This window comes from Carex rostrata, chromosome 7, assembly GCF_964058835.1.
Source record: "Carex rostrata chromosome 7, lpCarRost1.2, whole genome shotgun sequence".
In the NCBI taxonomy this organism is placed as follows: domain Eukaryota; kingdom Viridiplantae; phylum Streptophyta; class Magnoliopsida; order Poales; family Cyperaceae; genus Carex; species Carex rostrata.
This window is the reverse complement of record NC_135924.1, coordinates 2,658,260-2,685,148: the sequence shown is the minus strand read 5'-3', so window position 1 is coordinate 2,685,148 and position 26,889 is coordinate 2,658,260. Positions and strand designations below refer to the sequence as shown.

General features: G+C 35.2%; 1 protein-coding gene across 2 annotated transcripts in view; it reads right to left on the bottom strand.

The window, feature by feature from the left end:
• The window catches only part of LOC144557616 (putative laccase-9), a 96,843-nt gene that overhangs the window by 64,861 nt on the left and 5,093 nt on the right, over positions 1–26,889 (bottom strand). Inside the window, exons 1-5 of one of the 2 annotated variants that reach the window (XM_078306217.1) lie at positions 12,352–12,472; positions 10,656–10,810; positions 9,754–10,127; positions 8,597–9,565; positions 8,217–8,382 (exon numbers count right to left, since the gene is read on the bottom strand). In XM_078306217.1, the coding sequence (XP_078162343.1) occupies positions 8,252–8,382; positions 8,597–9,565; positions 9,754–10,127; positions 10,656–10,810; positions 12,352–12,456 (1,734 nt within the window). In that variant the 5' untranslated portion in view covers positions 12,457–12,472 and the 3' untranslated portion in view covers positions 8,217–8,251. Of the gene's footprint in view, positions 1–8,216; positions 8,383–8,596; positions 9,566–9,753; positions 10,128–10,655; positions 10,811–12,351; positions 12,473–26,889 lie in introns of those variants that run through there. The other variant, XM_078306216.1, reaches the window with a different exon arrangement.

Here is a 26,889-nt window from a genome sequence, read left to right as displayed (position 1 = left end):
GTTAAGCAGGAATGTAACCCGGACGGGTTAATTAGACCCGTCCGGTGGACGGGTTTACACAACCCGTTCTACCTATATTTCGAAAATAATCAAGAGTAATCCCGTATTTCGATATTTATTTTATTTTATTTCTATTAATAAAAAATTCGGGAAAAAAATATTGACTGACTTATATTGAAAATAAAAATAAAAGGTCATAATTGAAGACAAACCTTGAAAAAATGATACCACAGTCACAGTGGTACGCCCTAGTACCACAACCCTTCACATGCTCCTTCCAATCAGACTGCACTGCATACCACTTCTTTTCACCGTGCTTTCTCAAGTAGTGTTTCTTTATACCGGTCAAGTCACCCAGATTTTTCCCACACATACTGGATTGTTGTCACAAGGGTTTTTGGAGACAAGGCTACTACTTCAGCAACAGATACAAAGTGTTAAAGCTGAATTCAATGCTCTTTTTCATTTTTTATCTTCTCTCTTACCGAACACAAGTGCAACACATTGAACACAAGTGCTCTTTTTCATTTTGCTGAATTGCATGATCACTGGTTAAAGGCGGATAAACCTTTTAACCAGAAAATCTTAAAGCAAAGTGAGGTACTAATTAATGCAACACAAATAAGCAACAAAATAACTAGAAGAGTTTGACTCAAATCTGATTCATTCAAGTTGAGGACCTAACTTTCTCTTCTGTATAATCTCATTTGTTGTTTCCTTTCACGACAAAATTTTGATTTACTATCTTATAACATGATGTGGATATGGTTTACATAAAACTAGACTCGGTAGTCGGTATATATCATGCATTTCATCGAACACCTTTAATGCATTAATGTATTCAATAAAATCATCTAAAAAATCCAAGTTTTTCAAGTGCATGTGTTGGATTTATTGCCAACCTCGTTGGATTTAATGCCAACATTGAGCATATATGTAATCTAATTATGCATTGTTTACTGTCATATATGGTTGTCAATTAAAGTGATCAAATAAAGAAATAGACAATCAATATATTCATTAGGATGTGGTCCACAAATGTGTAGAACAATTTAGGCAAAAATCAAATCATTGATGGACTGATTCTGAGATTTGCAATTAAGGAAACAGATTTTTCAGCAGCTGCACGGATTTTGATGCGACTGCACGGTTTTTGATGCAATAGCACAAAATACATTTTTTAAGTTGGCATAAGGCGAGAAAATCTGTTTAGGGTTAGGGTTTGGCAATATACCAACTCCTCCTCTCTATAAATAGGTTGGTCCCCAAAGCACAAGAATATACGAAAAGTTGTAGAATTTTCTAGCTGTCATCTAGTCAATTCTGTAGCCTTCTCTACTTCTCCCCATTAAAGAATAGAGAGGTGAGATCATTAAGGAATTGTGAACACGATCTCACAAGGGCAGTCTTGTAGCTTTGGAAGGCTTTATCCTACCACTAAGAAAGCTGTCGACGCTTCAACCTCTACATCGGCTCGAAGTTTTTCTTGCCGCTGTCTTACATGTTCATCAACCGCTTTTGAGAGAAGCTTTGCATAAATACGCTAATGGAGTCAGGTATTGCGTCTGCTCCCTAAGAATTGATGAATTTTGCATGATGACCATTTTGGCATAGGTAGATCAATAGTGGCACATTGAATTGAACTGTTTATGTGTAACAATAAGGTTCCAACAGCATGGACTACTAAACCGAATTAAATGATGAAATGGATTACTTACGGTATTTGTGCTCGGTGCTCGGTGCTCGATTTATGCTCAGAGAGAGCGAGAGAGCAAGGCGGAGGTGTGCTTGTGGAGAGAGACAGCAAGGCGGAGGTGGAGGTGTGCTCGTCGAGAGTCAGCGGGATTTGCAAGACAGCAGGGAAATGAAATTTTGGTCTCTTTGAGAGATTTGGAAGACAGCGGGGTTTGTCTCTCCTAGAAGAGGGAAATGAAAATTTTTTAGCGGCTGATCGAAAGGAATAAGATCTTATCAAAATTTTGGCGAGTGAGAGTGAAAGGGTAGGGTTATGAAATTATGATTTCGGCGAGTTGAGAGCGAAATTTTTATTTTGGAGGGAAACAAAATTCTGAAGCTAGATTTGGACTCATGTGTACAGTCAGAGAGGGAAATGAAAATTTTAGAGGAGGGAGACGAAAGGACTTAGTTTTGAAATTTTCAATAGGTAAAATGACTGACACTGACGGTTCAATACTATTAGACAGTCAGTGTATAAAATGACTAACACTGGCGGTTCCGAAATACAAACAGTTAGTATAGGATATCAACACCGACGGTTTCGAAATAAAAACAGTCAGTATACGACTTCAACATTGATGGTTTCTAAATAAAAACAGTCAGTATTGTGTATCAACACTGACGGTTTTGAAATAAAAACAGTCAGTAAAGTTATTAACACTGACGGTTCCGAAATAAAAACAGTCAGTGAATGAAAAATTACAAAAAAATTGACAATAAAATAAACATGAAAGGAAGTTTGGAATCGGACCGTTCATTTTCAAGCAGAAAATCAACGGTCGATTTGCAGTAAAATCATTCCAAATCTGTTTTAAAATGATCGAGGGAGAACATTGAACATAACCAACATAAAAGTTTGGAAGTTTTATTATGTATGAGTTTCGATCTAACACGAAGTGTTTATGGCCATACGATGCTTCAATTTTCGGTTAACTAGATGGATGGGTTAATAAGAACAAATTTTGATCAAACTTGGATATAAGACAATGAATGCAGTGCTCTTTAATTTAAACAGTTCCGATCGACCCACAGATGATATATTCTCCTGCGTCTTCATTAACTCACGAAACAAGAGTTTATGTTTCATGTTCATGCATAGAAAGATGTGAGTCATATATTCAACATGGATGTAATACTATATAATTTAATGTGTCAAAATCATTTAGTTAAGCAATAAACATGTTATAATATTAATTATTGAATAAATATTACTAATATAAATTCCATTAAAAAATATTTTTTTAAATAGAATATGTTAAATTTTACTAATCACGTAGAGTATACTATCAACACTGACCCTTTTATTAAAAAACAGTCACTGTAGGGTTAGGCAACACTGACCCTTTTATTAGAAAAACAGTCACTGTAAAGTATACTATCAACACTGACCCTTTTATTAAAAAAACAATCACTGTAGGGTGAGGCAACACTGACCCTTCCTTTAACACAACAGTCAGTATTGGTGTACAGCTCAACACCGACGGTTTTTTTGTAAAAACAGTTACTGTAGGGTGAGGCAACACTGACGCTTCCCTTAATACAACAGTCAGTGTTGGTGTACAGTTCAACACTGACTGTTTTTTAATAAAAGGGTCGGTGTAGGTGGTGATCAACACTGACGGTTAACAAAAAAAAACAGTCAGTGTTGATTCACTGACGGTTGTTTACAATTGGACAGTCAGTGTTGAAATTCTTCTTATTTACGATTTTGCCACACAGTCTCTACACTGACTGTTACACATTAAAACAGTCGGTGATTGAGGGTCAGTGAAAGGGTTTTTTGTACTAGTGATGGGATGCATCAAAAAGCATATGCAAAGCTGTCAGCAAGCGGGTTTGGGTCTCAAGATTTATGAGTGTAATTTGGTTGCTCTGGAAACAAAGAAACGAGAAGATCTTTCGCGGTAAAGATTTACCACCGAGACTGCTGGCTGCAAAGGCATTAGAAGAAGGGGCTCTGTGGCTGAAATTTTGTGGGGGGGCGCCTTGTAGAACAGGTATAGGCTAATTGTTAAGAGAGTATTTAGTGGGGGACTTTCATGTCTGCCGAATTTTTGATGTAAGGATGGTAATCAGATACTCCAATGTTTTGAAAGCAGAGGAACTCTGATTTGTAACTGATACTTAGTAGCTACTACTAAGTTTTTCAAAAAAAAAAAAAGACTTTTGGGGACCTATAAAACACCGCAAGCTAGGTTTCATACTTGTCAAATTTTGGTTCCTTGGATCTTTTTTCTTTCTTAAAAAAAGGATCATTTGGTAATAATTTACCCAGGCGTTTATATAACACAAGAAACTTAGCTTTCTTATAATCATCACCATTTGGTTCTTTCCTGAAAAGCTCTAGTTATGTTTTCTTTCCTGACTTCCACATGCATTTAAAAATTCCAAATTTTCATGTAAGCCCTCAAAGGGAAATTACTAAGGTTGTATTAATTAACATATCGGCCTACATATTTTAAAAGAAATTCAAGTTTTACATCTAAGTCCCTCTGATAAATTAAGGATAATTACCAGATTCACAGAAATTATAATTATTCCCTCTAACTTATCAAAAATTAACAAATCGGTCCCTGGCATCACAAAATTTTTTTTTTTTTTAAAAAGGCAACTGCCCGTTTCATTACCATGAAACTTTCAAAGTTCTTACATACAAAATACCAGACTACTAGAAGAAAAAATAAAAAAGGCAAAGAACATTAGGTCCAAAAGAGGCACACATGCCTATACCATAACAAATCCAGAAGTAATACCAAAATAAGGCACGCAGGCCAGTAATCAAACCTAAAGGCAAAGAGCATAATAGCACTACAGTAAGCCAAAACTGAGCGACTAAAAACCCACAGCTAGCGTATCCCAGTGCTTCAAGGAGAGTCGTCAGAGATCCATTGCACCATCCTCGCTGTCTCAGGGGAAGTCATCTGAATGGGTACCTCATCCAAGTCCTGAGGGAGCCAATCATTGACCGCCGCATGGAGATCTTCCTTCAATTGCCCTGTCCAATAAATTACGATAGAAACAATGGTAAGAATGACATCCCTGCAAGAATGAGTTACTGAGTGTCTAAAACACAAATCATTGCGTTTTTTCCAAAGGCACCAAATAACAGCACTAACTACAAGAAGGAAAGCAGTTATAGTTTTTTTATCTAACTGTAAAGCCTGGCATCACAAAAATCGTTATAGTAACCTATAGAATCAAAACCAAATGGCATGGTTAGAATTCAAAACTCAGATTGAATCTCAATAACTTGTCTGAAGGTCATGACCCAAGTGAGAAATTAGTTTAAACAACAATTAATCAAGCATAGCAATCACCAAACCAAGTTCGAGTGGTCAAGCGATAAATCAACAAATTAAAGCACCCGATTGGTTGTTTAAACCATACTTGATTCACATAATTAGAAAAATTAAGGAGCTCGAAGGCTTGTCAAAAGAAAGAAACCACAGGGACTTGTCAACAGCACACTAAGTCCCGGGGCTTTGTTCGACATCAAAATTAACAAGAAAAGAGAGAAAGCAAGAGAGCTCGAGAGGCAGGTGAAGGCATCGGCCACTGACATATGGGTCCTTTCTGAAATTTAATTTAGTTATTATTATTATTATTATATATATATATATATATATATATATATATATATATATATATATATATATATATATATATATATATATATATATATATATATATATATATAGGAATATGCTAGCATGCTATGCAAAGCATAGAGCCCCTCCATGCAACGCCTTGGATTTTGACTTTTCAAAATCCTAACGGTTGATCCGAACCGTTCATCTTGTTCTCCATATTAATATGTATTTGGAGACCAAATTTTATATTTTTTGGAATTGTTTTACTATTTTTTTAGATTTATTGAAAATCGTTGTTTTTTTATGGTCCAGATTTGCTGAAAACAACGATTTTCAATAAATCTAAAGAAATAGTAAAAAAAATTTCAAAAAATGTAAAATTTGGTCCCCCAAACACATATTAATATGGAGAACAAGATGAACGGTTCAGATCGACCGTTAGGATTTTGAAAAGTCAAAATCCAAGGCATTGCATGGAGGGGCTCTATGCTATGCATAGCATGCTAGCATATTCCTATATATATATATATATATATATATAGAGTGGCTAATATGCATTTGGTTGCATATGGACCGAAGTGCTTACGGTCCAAATTTGATTTTTCAAAATCCAAACGGTCGATCTGAACCGTTCATCTTGTTCTCCATATTAATATGTGGTTGGAGACCAAATTTTATATTTTTCTGAATTTTTTTAGTATTTATTAAGTATTTTACAAAATTGTTGATCCAACGGTAGCTGCTGATTTTACTGTTTTGTTAAGCTACCGTTGGATCAACAAATTTGTAAAATACTTAATAAATACTAAAAAAATTCAGAAAAATATAAAATTTGGTCTCCAAGCACATATTAATATGGAGAACAAGATGAACGGTTCAGATCGACCGTTTGGATTTTGAAAAATCAAATTTGGACCGTAAGCACTTCGGTCCATATGCAACTGAATGCATATTAGCCACTCTCATATATATATATATATATATATATATAGTAAGGCTACGCTACTTCGTGAATTAAACAGGTTGTTTTAATTCGCGCTCATATCTCTAGTTTCGAAGTCCAAATAGTCGATCGAAACCATTAGATGTTTAATCTATATTAAAATGTGCTTGGAGACCAAATTTTACATTTTTTGGAATTTTTTTACTATTTATGAAGATGATTTGAAAATCACTGTTTTTTAATGGTGCAGAATTTTAATAAAAACAACGATTTTCAAACCATCTTAATAAATAGTAAAAAAATTTGAAAAAATATAAAATTTGGTATCCAAGCACATTTTAATATAGATTAAACATCTAACGGTTTCAATCGACTATTTGGACTTCGAAACTAGAGATATGAGCGCGAATTAAAACAGTACATTTAATTGGCGAAGTAGCGTAGCCTTACTATATATATATATATATATATATATAGAGAGAGAGTAAGGCTTGGGTGCTATGGATAGCATAGAGGACTACGGTGCTACGGTTCAATATTTGAGTTTTTAAAATTCTAATGGTCAATCCGAACCGTTCATCTTGTTCTCCATATTAATATGTGTTTGGAGACCAAATTTTACATTTTTTGAAAACTTTTTACTATTTTTTTAGCTAGGTAGAAAATCACTTGATCTAAAAAATTCTGCACCATTCAAATATTTGATTTTCTACCTATCTAAAAAAATAGTAAAAAATTTTCAAAAAATGTGAAAGTTGGACTCCAAACACATATTAATATGGAGAACAAGATGAACGGTTCGGATCAACCGTTAGGATTTTGAAATCTTGAATATTGAGCCGTAGCACTGTAGCCCTCTATGCTATCCATAGCACCCAAGCCTTACTCATATATATATATATATATTTAAGGTTATAACATCCTTAATCAAGAGTCAATAAGGATTAATCAATCCGTGTATTAGTTCAGTGTGAACTACGTCACACTATGGATTTTTGGGGACCTATCAAACACCTTGAGCTAGGTTTCATACTTGGTCAAATTTGGCTCCTTGAATCTTTTTGCTTTCTTAAAAAAAAAAATCATAATTTGGTAATAATTATCCCGGGTATTTTTATAACACAAGAAACTTAGCTTTCTTACACTACAACAGATCAGAGAATCAGCGACCGATGAAACCGGTCGCTGATACTCGTCCGATGACGTTATCGGTCGCTGAATGATGTCATCTCGGTGGCTGATAACTTTTTAGCGACCGATTTGTTTTTTGTCGCTGTTGATTTTTGCTGACGTCATGTAAAAGCATCAGCGACCTGTGAAACCGGTTGTTTCTTGTGTTATTTAGTATTTACATCAAATGCACCAATTGCTAATATTCTCAATTCTGAGTTCTGACAGAGACTCGATTGCCCTGTCCATCAATTGCACAATATTCAATACATAAACTATCATGCTTAAATTACAATAATAATTAAACCATTAGTAAAAATTAAGAACTGAGATTGTCATTTATGGAACATGTAAAAATTCATGTCTTCTGTTACAAATTTGTTAACTAAACATACACCTACCGTAAAACTAACATCCACATATCTGATCACCTCACATTGCTTATACAAAACACCGAATAGAAGATTATTCAAACCACCAGATCATACCCAGTCAAATGTCATACCAGTAACAGTAAGCAAACCTAACATCAAACAACAACTACCTCTTTGATGGCCTCTCATCACCATCATCATCATCACTAATTCACTATCATCCCTACCCATTAGCCTGAGGATCTTTCTCCAATCCAGCTTATAGTACTCTACTGTCCTTTTCATATACTCTATCTTTATTCAATTGGTATAACAAGTTAAAATTCAACCATAATTTTAAAGAGGAAAATATATTTCAAAGTTATTTGTTTTATTAATATACAATAAATAACCAGTGCAAACTTACCTTTGAAAAATAATACAATGCTCGAGTAAAATCAGCAAGGAGGCCTGTCGGCAGGGGGAGGCAGCATTTTTGCCTCTGTACTATTACCATTCTTTGTTATAAACACAGTATCCATTCCCCATATTGAGTGTGTTTCATAGTGACAGTGCATGAACCAAACACCTATTTTAATTGCAAAACCAAAATATTTTATGGTTAGTCTCTGAAAAACACTCAAAACAACAATTTGGAACAATAACTAATCTACTATTTGATTAATTTTGCTGATCTACTTAATTTGTAGTTGTATAATACCTTTGATTGTCAAATCTAAATAAATAAATAAAATTAGATAATTTGATATTTATAAGAAAAAAAGGAAAAATAACAAACTCACCCGGATTAGCTGCCCTAAAGCGGATAGTTGCCCAACCTTTCATCGGCACACCCAAAGTGTTCTGATATGGTGGATCAACCAAGTTGTAACTCAGAGGATCTGTTGTGTTGTCGAAGTTGCCGGTTCCTCTTCCAATGACATAGAAGCTGTGGCCGTGCAAGTGTATTGGATGGGTAACCTGTCCGTCTGCTAAGTTAGTGACCTGAAACACAATCTCCACGGTTGTGTTATACTCGAGCACTTTCACTTTTGTCGATTTATCAACAAATTTTGCATTCTCTTGATATTCAGCATCAGTAAAATTGAAGAAGAGCGGTGGTTGGTCAGGGAAGTCAGTGGTGTACACACCGGCAATAGAATTATAATATGCATCTAGCACAGAAATTTTTGGGTCTTGGAAACTAGCATTGTTCATACTAGCAGCAAGCCTAGTACCGTTTGGACCATCACATGTGTTTTTAGCGCACAATTGTTCATTCGAAGATATTGTGATATACATTTTGACATCGACAGCCTGGGTTATGACAGCTGGGTCATCTGAGCTGGACAGCGAGCGAAGACCACTAGTGAACGCAGCTGACGCATTAGTGTCGTTGTGCTTTGGTAAGGATGTGTAAACCGGTTTTATTGATGGCGAGAAATGATTAGTTTTGTATTCTAAAATAGCTGCAGCTTCATTCCAATCTCTAGTGGCTCTAGAACTTCCATCAAAGTATATAGACGCGATCATGTAATAACGGATTGGGGCAGAAGAGTTTTTGAATTGATTGGCATGTAAGAGGAGGTCCATCGTTTGGCCCGGGGTGATCATGATAAATTTATTCACGTAAGGCTTTGTATAGCTGGCGTCGGTTCCAACCACCGTTACATTGTGACCAGAAACCCCAAAAAGGTACGCATTTTCCATTGCTGCATTTATTACCCGGAGGAGGTACGTTTTGCCTTGTTCGACTTGTACCTTAAACGTTTCTGCAACAAAAAATAAAGAAATATACACGTAGTTAGATCACATTATATTTGAAAAAAATAATAAATTTGGTTCCTACTTGTGTTTAAATTGATGAAGTAACAAACTTTGTCCAACAGAATCTCCATCTTATGAAGCATTAACAACTTGCATTATAAATAAACTTCCTATACCGGGAACAATAAATTACCATTTGCTGAGCATGGCATGAAGTCACCAGGCTGTCCATTGATGGTGTTGGCATCAGACTCATCGAATAGAGTGCCATGCTCAATTGCAGTTTGGTACATATCTGTTATGTTTTTGTTCCACCATTCTCCTAGAATCAACGTGAATTCTTTATGTGGTTTGGGGAAGGGGAAGGTGGTTCCAAGCTTTGGATGAATAACAATAGCACCGTGAACAGTAGCACGATCAAATTCGCTATGTGCGTGCCACCAGAGCGTGCCTTCTTCTTCTGTAAATTGGATCCGTTGTGTGTAGTTGGCTCTTGGTTGGATAGGGCACTGTGTAATGTATTCCGGTCCATCTGACCACGGGTCCCTCGGCTGGATTACACCATGCCTATAGAAATTAGATGAATACATGTTAGTCTTGCATGGATTGAAATAATTGAGTAGAACTAGGGTGCTCTTAAGCTCATCAAAGTTTTGGTGAGCTTAACTCTAAAACTCATCAAATCGATTTCAAATGATGAATCCGAAACGTTGAAACCCGTCTATCTTACGAGTGATGCATCTACATGTGAAATTTTTAAATATTCGAATTAATTTAGTATAAAGTCAAGCGGTCAAAAAACATTCAAAAAATAAATGTACTAAAATTAATTTATTAACCTTCTAATTTTGACCGCTTAACTTTATACTAAATTAATTCGAATATTTAAAAATTTCACATGTAGATGCATCACACGTAAGGTGGGCAGGTTTCAACAGTTCGGATTCATCATTTAAAATCGATTTGATGAGTTTTAGAATTAAGCTCACCAAAACTTTGGTGAGCTTAAGAGCACCCTAGTTCTACTCGAAATAATTCCTTAATTAATAGTGCAAATAACAAATTCTTTATGTATGTACTATGTTTGTAAAATACCAATGGATGGTGATGTTCTTGTTCCCTCTGTTGATGACCTTGACATAGACTGTGTCACCTTTGCGAGCGGAAATAGTGGGTCCCGGATATGATCCATTGACAGTTAGAATGCTCTTTGTATTATTGCAAAGCCGGGTGTAGGTAGCTTCTTGAATCTGTTTAAGCGAAAAAAAAGTAAATATATATATATATGAGGACGGTTCAAATGCATCCAAATTTTTGTGCACTCAAATACACCCTATTCTTTTTCTCCATTTTCAAAGTCCGAATAGTCAATCCGAACCGTTAGATGCGATCTATATATTAAGATGTGCTTGGAGACCAAATTTTACATTTTTTGGAATTTTTTTACTATTTATTAAGCCACTTGAAAAATCGCGCAGATCCAATGGTCCAGAAAATGTAAAATCAGCGATTTTCAAAGTGGCTTAATAAATCGTAAAAAAATTCCCAAAAATGTAAAATTTGGTCTCCAAGCACATCTTAATATATAGATCGCATCTAATGGTTCGGATTGACTATTCGGACTTTGAAAACGGAGAAAAAGAATTTGAAAGATAGGGTGCATTTGGGTGCATTTGAACCCTCCTCATATATATATATATAGAGAGAGAGAGAGACAGAGAGAGAGAGAGAGAGAGAGATGGGCTACGGAACATTACAATGTATATTAATTATTTTACATTGGACTATAAATCACATGATTCAAAGTCCAAATAACCAATCCAAACAGTTCATCTTGTTGTCCATATTAATATGTGCTTGGAGACCAAATTTTACTTTTTTTTGGAAATTTTTTACTATTTTTTATATTTATTGAAAATTGCTATTTTCAGACAAAATTTGCAAAATTTATCACAGATCGTCGAGAAAATGAATGAGAATGATCAGAGAAAAAATTAAAAAAAGTGAGTAAAAGGAATATTTTCTTTTCGGCTTGAAAACGAAAGTAGTTAGGAGTTAAAACTATACAAATTTAGAATTTTAAATTCTCGCAGATAGAGGATTAAAATGTTATAAACATGGCTTTAAATATTTGAATATTAGTGTTGGAAATGGAAATTATATAACATTTGAAGTTTTTTCTGTTAAACTACTTGGGGGACACACTCAGGAATTTTGTTTGGGGTACAATTATTATGCTCCTATATTATAAGCAGTTCAGATTGGTTGTTTACACTTTACAAATGAAAATATGGATGAATAGTAAGGACCAATCCGCACTTTACAAAACAAGTAACATAACCTCACTTGTTCCCTTTACACAAGTATATTGCCTTGATCTAGGGGTGAAAATGGAGCGAATTCGGAGTGGATAATGCTAATTAGTCCCACAATGTATATTAAAGTCTGGAAATAAATCTGCTGTGATTCTTCGGGGATTGCAGAACCCTGTTATTCCAATTCTAACCTTTCATTTTTTAGAATGCACAAATTTTAACAACCCTTACTTTTTATGCACGAATCTCTAGACAGATAAATGGATGGATTTGAAATAACAGAGTCCTGCGATCCCCGAAGAATCATAGCAGATTTATTTCCACTACAGTCTAAGGTAAAGTTTATATATAATGGAACCTACTCTCAACATTCACGTGATGAGCTCATGAGTTGGATTGTCCTTTTGGAAATTGAAAAGTTGCCTTTTTTGATAAAAGGCAAGCGGATTATAAAATTGAGAAGAGAAATCACTTACAACAAAGGTATGGTGATGAATCTTGGCCCCACAGGCAATGGAGAGCAAACATAGCATTAGACCGACGACTCTTGGCCATAAAGAGAAAAGCTTACTAAAAGACATGATGGATGAAATTAAAAATTAAACCAAAAGCAATATTGCTCAATATTTTGTGGGTTGTTTCCTTCCTAGGAGGAGACAGTTAATTAGAGCAGTAATCGATCATATATTAATTTGGTTTAGTGAGCTTTGGAGAACATGCATATATTGATGGTTTTTATAGGAAGATTTTTTTTTTTTGAAGACGAAGTATAGGGGTCAAGCCAGTTTTTAATATAGAAAAAAATTGCAATCCTTTTCTTTCAATTGTTTCAAAAACATTACTATCAAATGTGGTAGGTTGCAAACGGATTGGATACAGATATGATAGTGGTAAAATCATATCTGTATCTGTATTTATTTTTGTACCCGCGCTACAGTACCCGCACTGGGTACAGTGCGGGTACTAGCGCGGGTATTGTTATTTTGGCGCTACATAATCCACACAATAAATAATTGTTCACATCATAAGTATAAATAATTATGTATATAGATATAAATACTTCCGTCCATAGGTATTAATACTTTAGGATAAAAATTCGAATTGTGCAGTTTTTGCAATCCCCACAAGAAGTTATATTTTAACATTTAATTTTCGGTGGTCTCCCCTGCGGGTATAGTGCGGGTACTGTAGCGCGGGTACTATTATCAGCTCCCTTTATTTTTTTGATATAGATACGGATTAGATATTACATGGATATATATGAATACTGGTGCAAATATTAAATGGATACGGATGTGGATCAGATATTACACGGATACGAATACAAATATGGAAATAGTTCGGATATTAGAAGGAACGGTATTCTTGTTATCTTGTACCATACTTGGTCTGGAATACTCGAAGGAATGGTTTTCTTGTACCATATTGTGCGTCGCTGGTTTGCAAGAGCAACTACGAATTTTAATCTATTTGGTGGTATCACAACACAGAGAAGAAGACGGAATGGTAGTGGAAACTGGGATTGAGAAAATAAATCACATGTGAATTCTTATGGATAAACGGATATCCAAAAACTTAAAATATATATACGGATATGAATAATTATTTGTATCCATATGTGCATCTAATTTTAAAATCGAAATTGTATTTGTATCCGAATCTCTATCTGCAAACTATTTGTATCCGAATATCTGAATCTGCAATAATTTAAATATATGGATCCAAGTCCGGATAGATAATATCCGATCTGTTTGGTACCCTACCCACTGGCCATTGGCTGTTAAATTTTATAACTATATTTTATGTACACCTACTTCAAGATTGAATTTTAATTATATACCCTTTGTCAACCTTTTGTCAACCTTAAAAGAAAGCAACCTTATTTTATCTTATATTAATTATGTAAATGTTCTAATTCGTCAACAATTGTCACTAATAGAAAATTTTAGAATGAATATAAATCTTCTAATCAATTAGCCTACTATTTTTTATTTTATTTTATGCATTCTTTTTATTTTATTTTTTATGTGTAAAAGTCTTAATTTATTTCAATATGTACTCGCCATACATACTGGATACATGATTTCTTGATTGGTTATGATTTTTTCCCATTTTTTTAAATATCATTTCAAGAAACTTTAGATTGCTTGATAATTGATTGACAATATCTTCACTTCTTTTCATTTTTTATATCATTTAAAAAATATAATTTGTCCTTTAAACAAATACTATAGATGGAGATAAAAAGAGAAGGGATTGGAGATGTGGAAAAAAAAAACAGATCTCTGCATGTGGAAGAGATTTTATTTCCTTTCTAATTTTCCGGAATATCAAACATATAAATGTGATATCTCAAATGATATAGACTACATGGAGAGAGAAGAGAGATATCTTTATAGAGTTGAACAAAATTAAGAAATAGGATTAAATGAGGAAGTCTACACATCTTCTCCCATTTTATTTTCTATATTGTTAACAGTAAGGAATGAATTATATAGAAAGCTAGGTCAGATAGAAGATATTAGTTGAAGTAGCACAATTTTTCAGTTTTATCTGCAAAATTTTCAGTATCACAAATAAGTTTAAATATCAAGATATATGAAGCATTCAAGGTTAATCAAGTAAAAATTACAATCCAACTTGTTGGAATGGAAAGTTTTAGTTTTTCAAATTTATGTTTCAATTTTGATGTTTTAATATCTTTCAAAGAAATCATATTATTGTCGAAATGTTTATATTTGATTAATTAAATAATTTTCAACAACAGAGGAGATTACAAGAGCATTTAAATATGCTTTCAAATTTCTTTGGTTACAGTAGTTAATTATATTTTTTAGTTATAAAATATAAGAGTAGATCATGAGGCAATGATTTAGATTAATTTTTTCTATATATTTTCTTGTGATTTTATTTTAGGTAATTTTTCACCAAAAACTTTATAAATTTATTAGCTGAGGACCTTAAGCTAATTTTTCTTACAACGAAGTCCATTACTATATATTTACATGTAATTTATAAGAATAATAAATCAGATTCCAATTTATAAAATAGCAAAAGAAATAATAAAATTTAACCAAATAGTCAAGTTATTATACTATAATATGAGCAAATTATATTTTTAAAAAGCACCCTCTATCGGTACTAAACATATGAGCAGTAGAAGAAGAGTACTAGTCTGCAGTTCTTTAGAAATTGATGTTCTATCGCGTTGGTCTCTAGTTCCAGAGAATCTGTTATCAGATTTAATTTTTACCTGATAGCAGTTTGCAGTTCTGTAGTAGTGTAGAGAGAAGAACGAAAGAGAAAAGGAGCTTTGCAGTTCTCTAGTTTGCAGTTCCAAAGGGATGCGTAGGAAAATTTGATTCAAAGAGGTAGACATGAAGTAGGTTTTGTTTTATTGGAATTTTTATTATTTTGTTTTGAATTGGGCCACAGTAATCGCTTGAAAAGAATAAAAAGAAAAATTTTCCCTCAATTCATGAGATATGGTCCATTGGCCTGGTTGACTAAACGATATTTTAGGTTTGGCTGAATATGCATGGTCAATTAATTCTCTATCATATATATTTTAGTTGTTACTCTTGTCATACTGCATGATGCCTGTGAATGTGACATAATGATAAAATATTGCTTTTTGTTTTTCACATTAATTTATTAAACTTGTTTTCTCTTTGAAATAATCATTAGGGACCACTTTACCCATCCTCGAAATTTGGTTCGAGAATTATACTGCAAAACCTACCGTGAAGAGGATCACTTCTCTACTTCACAAGATTAAGGATGTTCACATTTTGAAGATTTTCCTCAGATGCCATCTGCGCCGTGTATGCACACCCATATATATAGCTTGATCGTATCATTTTTACAATATAATTAATTAATATTTTATGGTGATGTGGCTTAATAGAGGTGACACATCTTGACACCATATTTTTATAAGTTATTTTTGCGATTTTAAAATTCAATTAATCGATCCAAACTGTTCAACGTGATGTCCATATTAAAATGTGCTTGGACACCAAATTTTACATTTTTTGAAAATTTATTAATATTTATTTAGAATTTTTTAAAATTGCTGTTTTTTCAATTATTCAAAATTGTCTGAAAACAACAATTTTGTACACATCTTAATAAATACTTGTTGTACCCTAAAATGGTGCTAAATTAAAATTGGCAATACTAAACACTTGGAAATATGCCAAATATGCATGAAGGCTCTCCAAGATAAATTGATAATAGCATATTAAAATTCATGGTAATATTCTACATGTGAAACTGTTAATTTTCACATATTATACACATTCTAACTCAAAGTAGTTAAAGAGTTATGAATTTTTAAAGATCAAGATGAAATGGCGAATTCTGATTGGTGCCAAATAGCATGGTGTACCCATAGCATTTAATATGAACTGGGTGCACAAATTTGGGAATCTTTAAGATTGGAGTTCATTTAGAAATGAGAAATGGAGACTCCAATTGGTCTCGAAATGGAGAAGATTGAATATGTATTTAATCATAGAGGCTCACGGTTTAAAGAAACCAAAAAATTATGGGCTATATGAATAGATCGGCCCAGCAAAGAGTAAGGTGCCGAAATAAATTGAATAGGCTAAACCGAAGGTAAATGAGTTGGGCCGTGGAGTTAAGCTTCGGCTGATTTTTTTTGTTTTTTTTTTTGTTTTTTTTTGTTTTGACAAGTTTAAAGCCCGTAGGCTAGTACATCCCTCCAATATTTCCTATTACATATCTGTCTTCCTGGAAGAGTAAAAAAAAAACAAGTTGTAACGTAGCTATCCAGTGGACAGGAAAGTTTGCTCTATCCTGGCAGCAATGGGTATGTGTAACTGGTGTAATCCAAACCCGATTGCCTGCTCCATTTCGCGAGTTTGTCAGCCAACTCATTGTGGCTACGTGACACATGACCAATTTTGAATCCTGGGTTCCTTTTTGTAATTTCCCAAACTTCATAAACTTCCTGGTAAGCCCGCCAATCTGCTTCTACAGGTGGCTGATTTTGCGATACCAGCCTCATTAAGGACAGTGAATCAGTGTAAAAAATACAGCTGCTTATCCCCAATTGCTGCACTTTTATCATCCCCTTTCTTAAAGCCTCTGCTTCAGTTTGAAAAGCACAAACCGCTGCGACCCTCTCAGCTCTACAGACTATCAACTCCTCGCCTTTGGTTATTATGAAACCCAATCCTCCCCCTCTATCTTGCACCCAGGAGCCATCACAGTGACATTTAAACTCTGAATTCATCTCCAAGGACTCTTCCATTGGTACCAGTACACCTTTTTTGCCTGTCTCAGCAACCATAGTTTCTACTGAGATTGCCGAATAGTACCTGTAAAAGATCCCAATGGAAGGAGTCTTTGCTGCATAGATCATACCGTTTCTGCACCTCCAGATGGACCACATAATGTTCGCCATCATAGTCCATTGTTGGTCCGAGATACCGGTACACCAATTCTGAAAATTATTTTCAATCTCCACATGGAGCATGTCTGACCTGAGCGGCAGAGGACCAGCAAACCAGCAAGCCCTTGAAAAAGGGCAGAAAAACAGGAGATGACTCGGATCCTCCGATGCCTCGCCGCATGTGGCACATGTCGGATTCAGTTGTGGTATTCTCCTAGCCAGAATTGCCATCAATGGAAGAGCCTTCTGTATTAGTTTCCAAAGAAAGAGCCTTACTCTTGGCAGTATATCCCCTTTCTTCCAAATCAATTCCCAAATGCCCTTCCTTGTTGGGTCCCCAATTTGTGCACAGTCCCTGATTTCAGCATATCCCTTCCTCACCGAGTATTGGCCATTCGAGTTAACCTTGCATATTAGCCTATCTGGGCCTGCATCTCCCCTTGGAGGAGGGATTTCTGCTAGGATAGCAACACAGTTTGAGTAACCGAAATAGGAGATTAATTTGTCAGAGTCCCAACCGAACCCCCACCCCTCCCCAGTGGTTAAATCCTTGAGCACCATTTCCCTTTGTGCCTGGTCACTTGAGGAGTATTGTAGAGCTCCAGAAAACCAGGGCTGAGCAAAAACCCCGCATGTCTCCCCATCACCTACCTTCCATACCACCATTTGGGAGAGCCTTCATGTTATTAGGGCAATCACAAGGCTGAGCCTTCCATACCACCATTTGGGCAAACCAGGGCTGAGCCTTCATGAAAACAACGCAGCTCGTTTCTCGTTTAAACCGAAATGTGGACCCATCAAGCCTCAGCCAATCAGCATTGAGCTCAAGGTAAAATCACGCTGGAATTGAATGAATGCGCAACGCGCCTTGCGTGATTCTCAGCTCAAAGGCTCGGTTCACCAAACACCATGTTGAAGCTTCCTTCGTGGTTCACAGCGCCAAGCCTATGCAAATTGGAGAACTGTCAACGGCACTGAAGGAAGAAACGATAAAAAATAGCAGAACTGTCATCTGCGCCTCTGTCTCCATGCTTCCTTCAAATGTAACCGTTAGATGCCTTAAGCAAAGGAGATCATGCCAACACATTGAGTCATGTCAAAGATGCTGCCAGCTCATCAATCCAGCCCAATTTTCTCTTGCACGCCAACCGTTCGATGAAATGCACGGCCAAGAAGAAGCTGTAAGGTTGAAACTCTAGTGTTGCCCTAGCCTTGAGGCTATATAAGGAGCACCCTAGAAGAGAAATAGACACACAATTCGGGTCAGGAATCAAGCATCATAGCGAAGCTGTGCTAGACCCATATATCCTCATATATAGCCATATATAGCTAGAAACCATTAAATTTCATTCTAATTAGCTCACCTGAGCTCTTCTTCCTCCTCTGATTACTATAGAATGCTTTGATTAGTCAATTAGGGACTAGAAAGATGTAGGCCTTCATAGGCCAAAGCTTGTACATATGTTTTGATGAATAAAAAGTTCTTCTTTGATAAATTTTGTGTATTTTGCCTTTGCCTCTTCTTCTTTCTTTGATTGTCTCATGTTCTTCTTTGTTTTTGATGTCTTTAAAACAATCAAAAGGATAGCTTGCATGATTTCGAGATTTGTCTCATGACAAATTAAAGAACATGAAAGCTTGATGATCAAAAATGCATTTTTCTTGTATTTTCTACTTTGAACATCAATAAAACTATATAAAAAAAATGTTATTTTAGATCCTTTGATGTTCTTATTTACTTCATTGTTGTTCTAAAACGAAATATATAAAAAGATGCATAAAAATCACTTTTTAAACATTTTTCATCTTTCCTTTCTTTCTTCTTTTGATCTGATCTGTGCCTCCCTTTCCTTTTCATTTTCTTCTTTTTTTTTTTTGTGCTATTAGTACCTTGGTTCAGATTCATGAGCTCAAGGCATTGAGTTGCTTAAATAAAGTTTCTTATAGCAATCTATGCTATACTGAAGTATAAAAATAAAAATAATAAAGTGATGAGACAATAACAGCTATATATATAGCTGATTTTAGAAGCCAGTGAATCTGAAAATATAAATATTTGCATTTTATTTCACTTTCTTCTTCTCTGTCTTGACCTCTTCCCTTTCCTTTTCTTTTATTTTACTGTCAAAAACATGAAAGTACAGATAAATATATAATAAAAAGGGATTAAAAGTGATAAACTCCATATAAGAAAAGTATCTTAAAAATAATCATGAGAGTTGATGTTGAATTACATCCATTCAATGATTTTCTTATTATACAAACTTTAATATGGAATTAAATAAAAATGTTGAAATTATGGACTCATGTGTTGGAGAGAAGGCAGAGAGGATGAGTTGTTAGGAATTGATGTTGCATACATCTTCCTATACACTCTACTCTCTTTATTGCCTCTCTTCAACAATATTAAAATTCCAGGGACTTGTTTGCCTAAATACATGAGAGAGAGCAAATGAGATAGAGTTGTGACTATGCTCCAGGATTCAATGCTCATTGATAGTCATTGGATATGTATTTTATGCAAATTGAAGGACTTATATGCATATATCGTGTTACTAGTGTAAAGGAGTTCATGATCCATTACCGGACCTTGACCAAATGTTGATACCAGGCTTATACCAGCCTTGTACCCAAGCCATAGCCATTGAGTGCTATATTGGTGCCATACATGCACCAAATGATATGTTCTGACAAATCAGTCAGTACATACTGATCTGTTACCCAAACCAAAAATTGAGATTCTGATTACTGTGCTCACATGTCTGTCAGAGCCGCATTGGCTATTTCTCAGCTTATCAGGGACTAAAATGCAAAAATAACATCTTCAACATGTAGCTAATTCAAAGACACACAAAATAGACATAAAATTTATATTTTTCGGATTTTTATACAATTAGTTATGATTTTCCGAAGTTCAGCCTTTGAAATGATAAAAAAAAAACAGCAAATACCAGTACAATTCATATCTGCCCCTTGTGTTTAACCCCCCGTCTGATATAGCTAGGTAGCTTCAAAATTCATAAAATTTTACCAGAATACAGAGCACTCTTCCCTGAGAATTTTTATATAAAGAATATGAAATTTGGTTTAGCAGAACTCTTGGAATGAATTTTTGAAGTTGGCTATCAGCATGATGACAGCAGCTATTTACCAGCAAAGCTTCCCTGTACAAAAACATATGTTTCATATAGCTCTGAATTGAGTCTAACAAAACTGTTTTATATGCATACAGGTCATGACTCAAGGAAGATTTTTATATAAATAACATGAAATTTGGTGTAGCTGATTGACGGGAATTAATCTCCAAAGTTCAGCTACTCAGAAAATGCTACTGTCAGAAAAATGGACACTTGACTCCTGACAGTTGCATTGCCAGTTTGAGACCTCTAAAAGGGTTGAAATGTTAAATAAATTACATATTCAGAAACTAGACTTCAAACCAGTCAGGATAGACATCAAATTTGTATTGATTGGACTTGTACTCAGCTCTGAATTGAAATTCAATGTTAAATGAAAATTAAATACAAGAATTATGCATGCCATGGACAACAATACCCTCTTCATGAATTAAATCTCTAAAAATGCAAATAAATTTGCTAAAATGGTAAACATTGGCACAGATGCCCTTCATGATCCTATGAAAGAAAATTCATGACTTGAGTACAAAATTCACAAGAAAACAGGTCCAAAGAATCTGAAAATTTAAGCTTTCATGCTACATGTTGATCAAAATCTGATTCAAATCAAATTGAACTCTGTTGGGTCTCTGACATGCTTCAAGATGACATTATAAACTAATCTCAGTGCTCAATTTCAATCCAGGCTCACTGTACCACCTATTGATACCAGTTCGGTACCAAACCGATGCTAAGTCAAAAGCTCAAAGGAGGATCATGCCCAATCGGCAACCAAACTCCAAATCGATGCTTCTAATGGCCTCTCACATCCAATATGATGCCAAATGACCAAACAAATGGAGAAAATCATGAGAAATTTTATGAAAATCGATCCACAGTCATGTCGGTACTGATAAAACTGATCTCTGCCGAGAACCACCGTTATGATGGCTGCCGGTAGCCGACAGGACTACCAATGACCTTGCAGTGGTCGGAAGATCGCCGGAGAGTCAAACCCTAGCTCTGACTGTCATTCCCATGTTCATATCAAGGGGGCACGAAGCTCAAAGCACTCCAGTCCGTCTGATCTTGGAGCTGAATGAAAAATTCAAAAGGAAGTATGAATCTTGATGCAGGACGCTGATCTGGGAGACAATATTCAAATCTAAGCCAATTTTCCCTGACATTCGGGTCCCATATGTCATTAATTTGACAGTCCGCTTCAGCACGAACCTTGACGCGTTCTTTACCGAAGCCCAAGTCTTAATAATTAAATGCCAAGGCCGAAGCCTTAAAGCCCAAACCCAACATTTAAATATTTGAGTACTAATCTCAAAACCAAAACAGGCTCCAATACACATCTCACAGCTTGAAACTCAAATCTTGAAGCCCAAATCATAATCCAATGGCTCCAAGCCCACGTCAATAAACAATTAAATCTTACATTACATTTAGATCCCTCTTTTTTTGGTTTAAAAGGTCTTAGAGACCCAGTTTCATTTAACAAAGAACGAAACATACAGTGTCAGACAATAGCGAGATCACAACATCATGGACTAACCTGGTATACCTAACTGATATCAAAAGGCCCCATACCACAATGTAATAAAGGGGACTGGACACAAAATCTCAAAAGTTACTTCCAATTACAACCCTCACCTAGAGCGTGCATATCACAGAAGTTTCGAGATGTAAACTACTGAATATTTCTATAACTCGCTATGACAGCAGCATTAGTTGTGTCGCACACATTCTCTGGGGATGATGCCGGCAAGTGAAAGGATTCACTTTCTTCATCTCCTGGCCATATGACTCTGAGAGGTACAGCATCCATGTCCGGCAACCATTTGTGCGTAGCGTCCTTCACTTTTTGCTTTATCCTAGAGATACCTGTCCAATAAGAAACAAGAGAAATTATGAGATAAAGTAAAGATCGAACTGATTTGGGTGACACATGTTGGAAGCATATTTCGTTTCTATGTTTCCAAATGGTCCAACACGTAGCACTAAACACAATTAAAAAAGCAAATCGGTCACAGGGGGTCAAGGAAATGGCAAAATGAAACACATCTTGAAGAGATCGCCAGTTATGGTAGACGCCTTGTGATTGCCCTAGCCAGTGCCATATTTGTTTGGTGACCACACAGTGTAGGAAAAGATGATTAACTGTCTCAGGTAATGTACAAAAAACACAGTGATTAGGCCCTTCCCATCCTTTTTTAATCAAATTAGTCATTGTAAGTATTTTATTTCTAAAAGTCAACCACATAAATATTTTGATTTTGGGAGGCACTGGTAGTAACCAGTAAAGGTTGTTCAGGTAAAATGCCTCTATAGTTGAGAATAAGGTACAGAGAGTGCACATTAAATTCCCCAGAGGCAGACCATCGCCATGACAGTTTATCAAAGTGATGAGTAAAGGAAAAATGACTAAGAATATTCAGAAGTGCATTCCATTCACCTCGACAAACACCCATTAGTATATCGGAAAAGATCATAGCTTCCCCTTGAGAATTGATAACATCCTGAAATAGAATTTGTGGGTTAAGGCATTTAGAATAAAGCTGAGGGTACTGAGAAGCTAGGGAACAATTGCCCCACCAGATGTCTTCCCAGAACCTGACATTGGACACTTGCCCAGGTGTGAATTGTGTACAATTGGACCCTAACTCAGATAATTTTACAATCTCAGCCCAAAAAGGAGAGCATAACGGGTGAGATGATGTTGTATCCTGGTAAATAAACTTCATAAGGGTTTTCCAATGGCTATGATAGTCTGGATCCTGGTACTTCCACCACCATTTTAACAATAGAGCTGTGTTCATATCTCTTAAATCTAAAATCCTTAATCCTCCATATTGTTTTGAGAGACAAACAACAGACCAATTAATGAGAGCAAACTTTTTCCTAGATCTAGTTGTGCCTTGCCAAAGGAATCGGCATCTAATCTGATCTAACTCTTTTAACACTGTACTAGGAACTCTGTATATAGAGAGTGCATAGAGAGGAACAGAGGATAGGACTGAATTGATTAGGGTGTGTCTACCTCCAATAGATAATAATTGACCCGTCCAATTTTGCAATTTTTTATCTACTTTATCAATTAAAAATCTCCAATCTGAGGCAAGCAATTTTCTATCATGTAGTGGTAAACCTAGATATTTAATGGGAAAAACAACTGTTTTACATTTAAATGCATCTGCTAACATGGTCAAGTTTTGTGCAGATGTGTTAATTGCATACATCTCAGTTTTATCTAAGTTAATCCTAATATCAGAGATAGCTTCAAAGGCTTGCATGGCCCACCAAGAAGAGGTAACCATTGTTGGATTAGATTCTAAAAAAAGGATAGTATCATCGGCATAATGACTATTAGTAATGTTGGTATTATTGAAACATTTTGGTCCTAAGCCTCTTAGTATATTTGCTTGCTTACCTTTATTAAACATTCTACTGAGTACATCAGCTGCTAATATAAAGAGGTAAGGGGACAAGGGATCACCTTGCCTTACCCCTCTTTGACAATAGAAGTATGGAGTTAATTCCCCATTAACACTAATACAAGATTGAGAGCTAACTAGACAATTATGTATCCACTTAATCCATCTGGATCCAAAGCCCCTACTAGAGAGAACTTCTATAATGTAATCCCAATGTATTTTGTCATAAGCCTTTTCAAAATCAACTTTGACAATGACCCCACTTTGGTCATGATGTTTGGTATAATGTATAAGTTCCTGACTTAAAACCACATTATCTAATATATATCTATTTGGCAAAAATGCAGCTTGACTATCATCGATTAGTCTAGACATGACAGAACCTAATCTATTAGTGAGAATTTTAGAAAGTAGCTTGAAGATACAGTTCACTAAACTAATAGGTCTATACTTATTAATGGTGGCTGCATTGGCCTCTTTGGGAATGAGTCAGATAATGGACCTATTAAGGTAAACTAAATTTAGAGAATTGGTGTAAAAACTAGAGCATAAAAGGACAATATCTGATTTAACTAGATCCCAAAAGTGTTGATAAAATTTGAAGGAAAAACCATATGGGCCTGGAGCCCCATTAGGCTCACAAGAGAACAAAGCCTGTTTGATCTCCTCTTCTGTGAAAGGTTGTTCAAGTATATGATTCTCCTTAGAGGTAACTAGTTGATGGGAATCCCAAAAATGAGTATCTAAAGATGCATATTTAGTTCCTCTAGTTCCAAAAATCTTTTTGTAATACTTAAGCACATTTAGATCCCTCTAATAATCTGAACTTTACAGCGCAGTCCCTGAAAATTTACAAATAGGTCCTTAGAAGTACAAAAACTTCACAAACAAGTCTTTTTCTGTCCTTTTTGGTTATAACTTCTTCATTCTAAGCCTAAATCGACCCAAACCAGGTTCTAGATGAAATCCAGATGTGTTCAAGCTTCAGCTACAACCTGAAAATACCCATCTCATAATTAAGAACTCATAATTCCATAATAAAATCATAAAATTCTCCAAAGACATTATATGTATACATATCTCATGTCATGATCAAAATGTCAACATGTATAAACTTTTTCATAACATTATGAAATGACCAAAATACCCATTTCCATACAAACATCATGATCTCCTAGATGAATAACACATATTATGAATATAGATGCATATATACACATAGACATGGCAACATAGATGACTAAAATAAATAAGAACCAATCAAACGACCAAAACATGACAATACATGAGCCCTTTTTAGCCTCATTACTCAGTTCACAACCAATAGGCACAAATCCTGGAATGAACGAGGTGTTCAGCTTGACTCAAAAGGTCTTTCTGATGTAATTAACGGCAGGGGCTAGCGCCCGTCGGGAGTTAAATGTCCCCACAATCAAATAATAAAACCCCGATGGGCTGATCATGAATGTAGGTCTGTCACAAGGGTGAACCAGGAGGAATGCAGGGAGATGTCAGATAGAATTCCCCGAGTTCGATGCCCTGCTCATGGTCATTTGGAGAACTGGAGCACCGAACCCATGCGGGAGTATTCCCTTACCTAAAATATGTCTGCACCATTAGCTAACCTAGCCGTGCAACTTTTTACGCCCTAAAATACTAAAACAAATCCAAAAAATGTAAAATTTGGTCTCCAAGCACATTTTAATATGGAGATCATTTTGAACGGTTCGGATCGTCTGTTTAGATTTTAAAATCGCAAAAATGATAGTATCTACATCCCGGAAACTATTAGAGTTTCTAATTTGATGTGGCAGTTCCATATTCGGTTTCAGGAATGTGAGATAATTTCTTATTTAGAAACTCTGTAGTAAAGTTTCTTATTAAGAAACTATTTATAAACTCCATGCTGACTAAATGATTGGCTCAAATTATTTCTCCTTTTTAATTTGTTGCTGATGTGGCTTAATAGAAACTCTAAAATTAATTTCAGAGATGTGAGAGTTAGAAACTTCATAGGCCTTAATTTCTACAAAGTGGTTAACAGTTATTTAGAAACTCTGTTTAGGGATGTAGACTTATAAAAATGTGGTGTTAACTAAGATGTGATACATAATAAAATGGTGTAATTGGATCCCTCCTCAATTAATTAATGTAATTCTATACATAGGTTATTCTGACTCTTGTTTAATTGTATATAAATTTTATATTAATTCAAAACATGTGTAGGATCTGTTAACACATAAGCTGCCAAAAATACAACACAAATTTGAAAACTTGACGGTTCTCATTGTTGCCCTGTGTTTTTATTCATATCTTGAAATGCAATATTGGATCATAGAGAGCTGTCCAAAGCTGAGAAAGCTTGTACTAGTACAACATTAGTCTTCTGTAAGTTTCCAAATACATAGCGCTTCTGTTCATTTTTAATTTGTTGTTCACATTAAGTAAAAATCACAAGTAATCTAGCTGGCTAGTTATATATCAATTGATCAACTATTTATTGCAGTTGTGCTATAATGATTATGAAGAATGGGAAAAAACTGAAGTTCCAGTCCCGATGGTTGAAGCATCTGACAAAAGAGATCTCGAGAGGGTTGAGGATAAGTTTTGGAGATTTGATACCATGGTGAAACGAGCGATTCAGTATCTCATGTTGGATAAAGGGAAATTGAGAAACTTTAAGCACTTGTAGAATACCTCGTGATCTGAATAATTGTGACGTATGTCATATACATTTAAGTATAGCGGGGAGTTATATGGAAGTAGCATGGCGATTTTCAAGCATGATGTTTGACCGTTATTGCCCGGATGATGGTTTTATTATGAAGTCGATTGAGTTGTACTTGTAAAGGAGGAGGATATTATTAGTGATCGATATACCTTAGCCTCCAGTATGTGGGGCTTATGAACATTTGGATAGGTTTAATTATCTTTTGGTAGTAAATGCATCATGTCCAGCTAATCACATATATCCTAATTAGTGTGCTGTGATTTGCTGTTTATTTGCTAAATTAACTTGGATGGATGTATGGATGAACA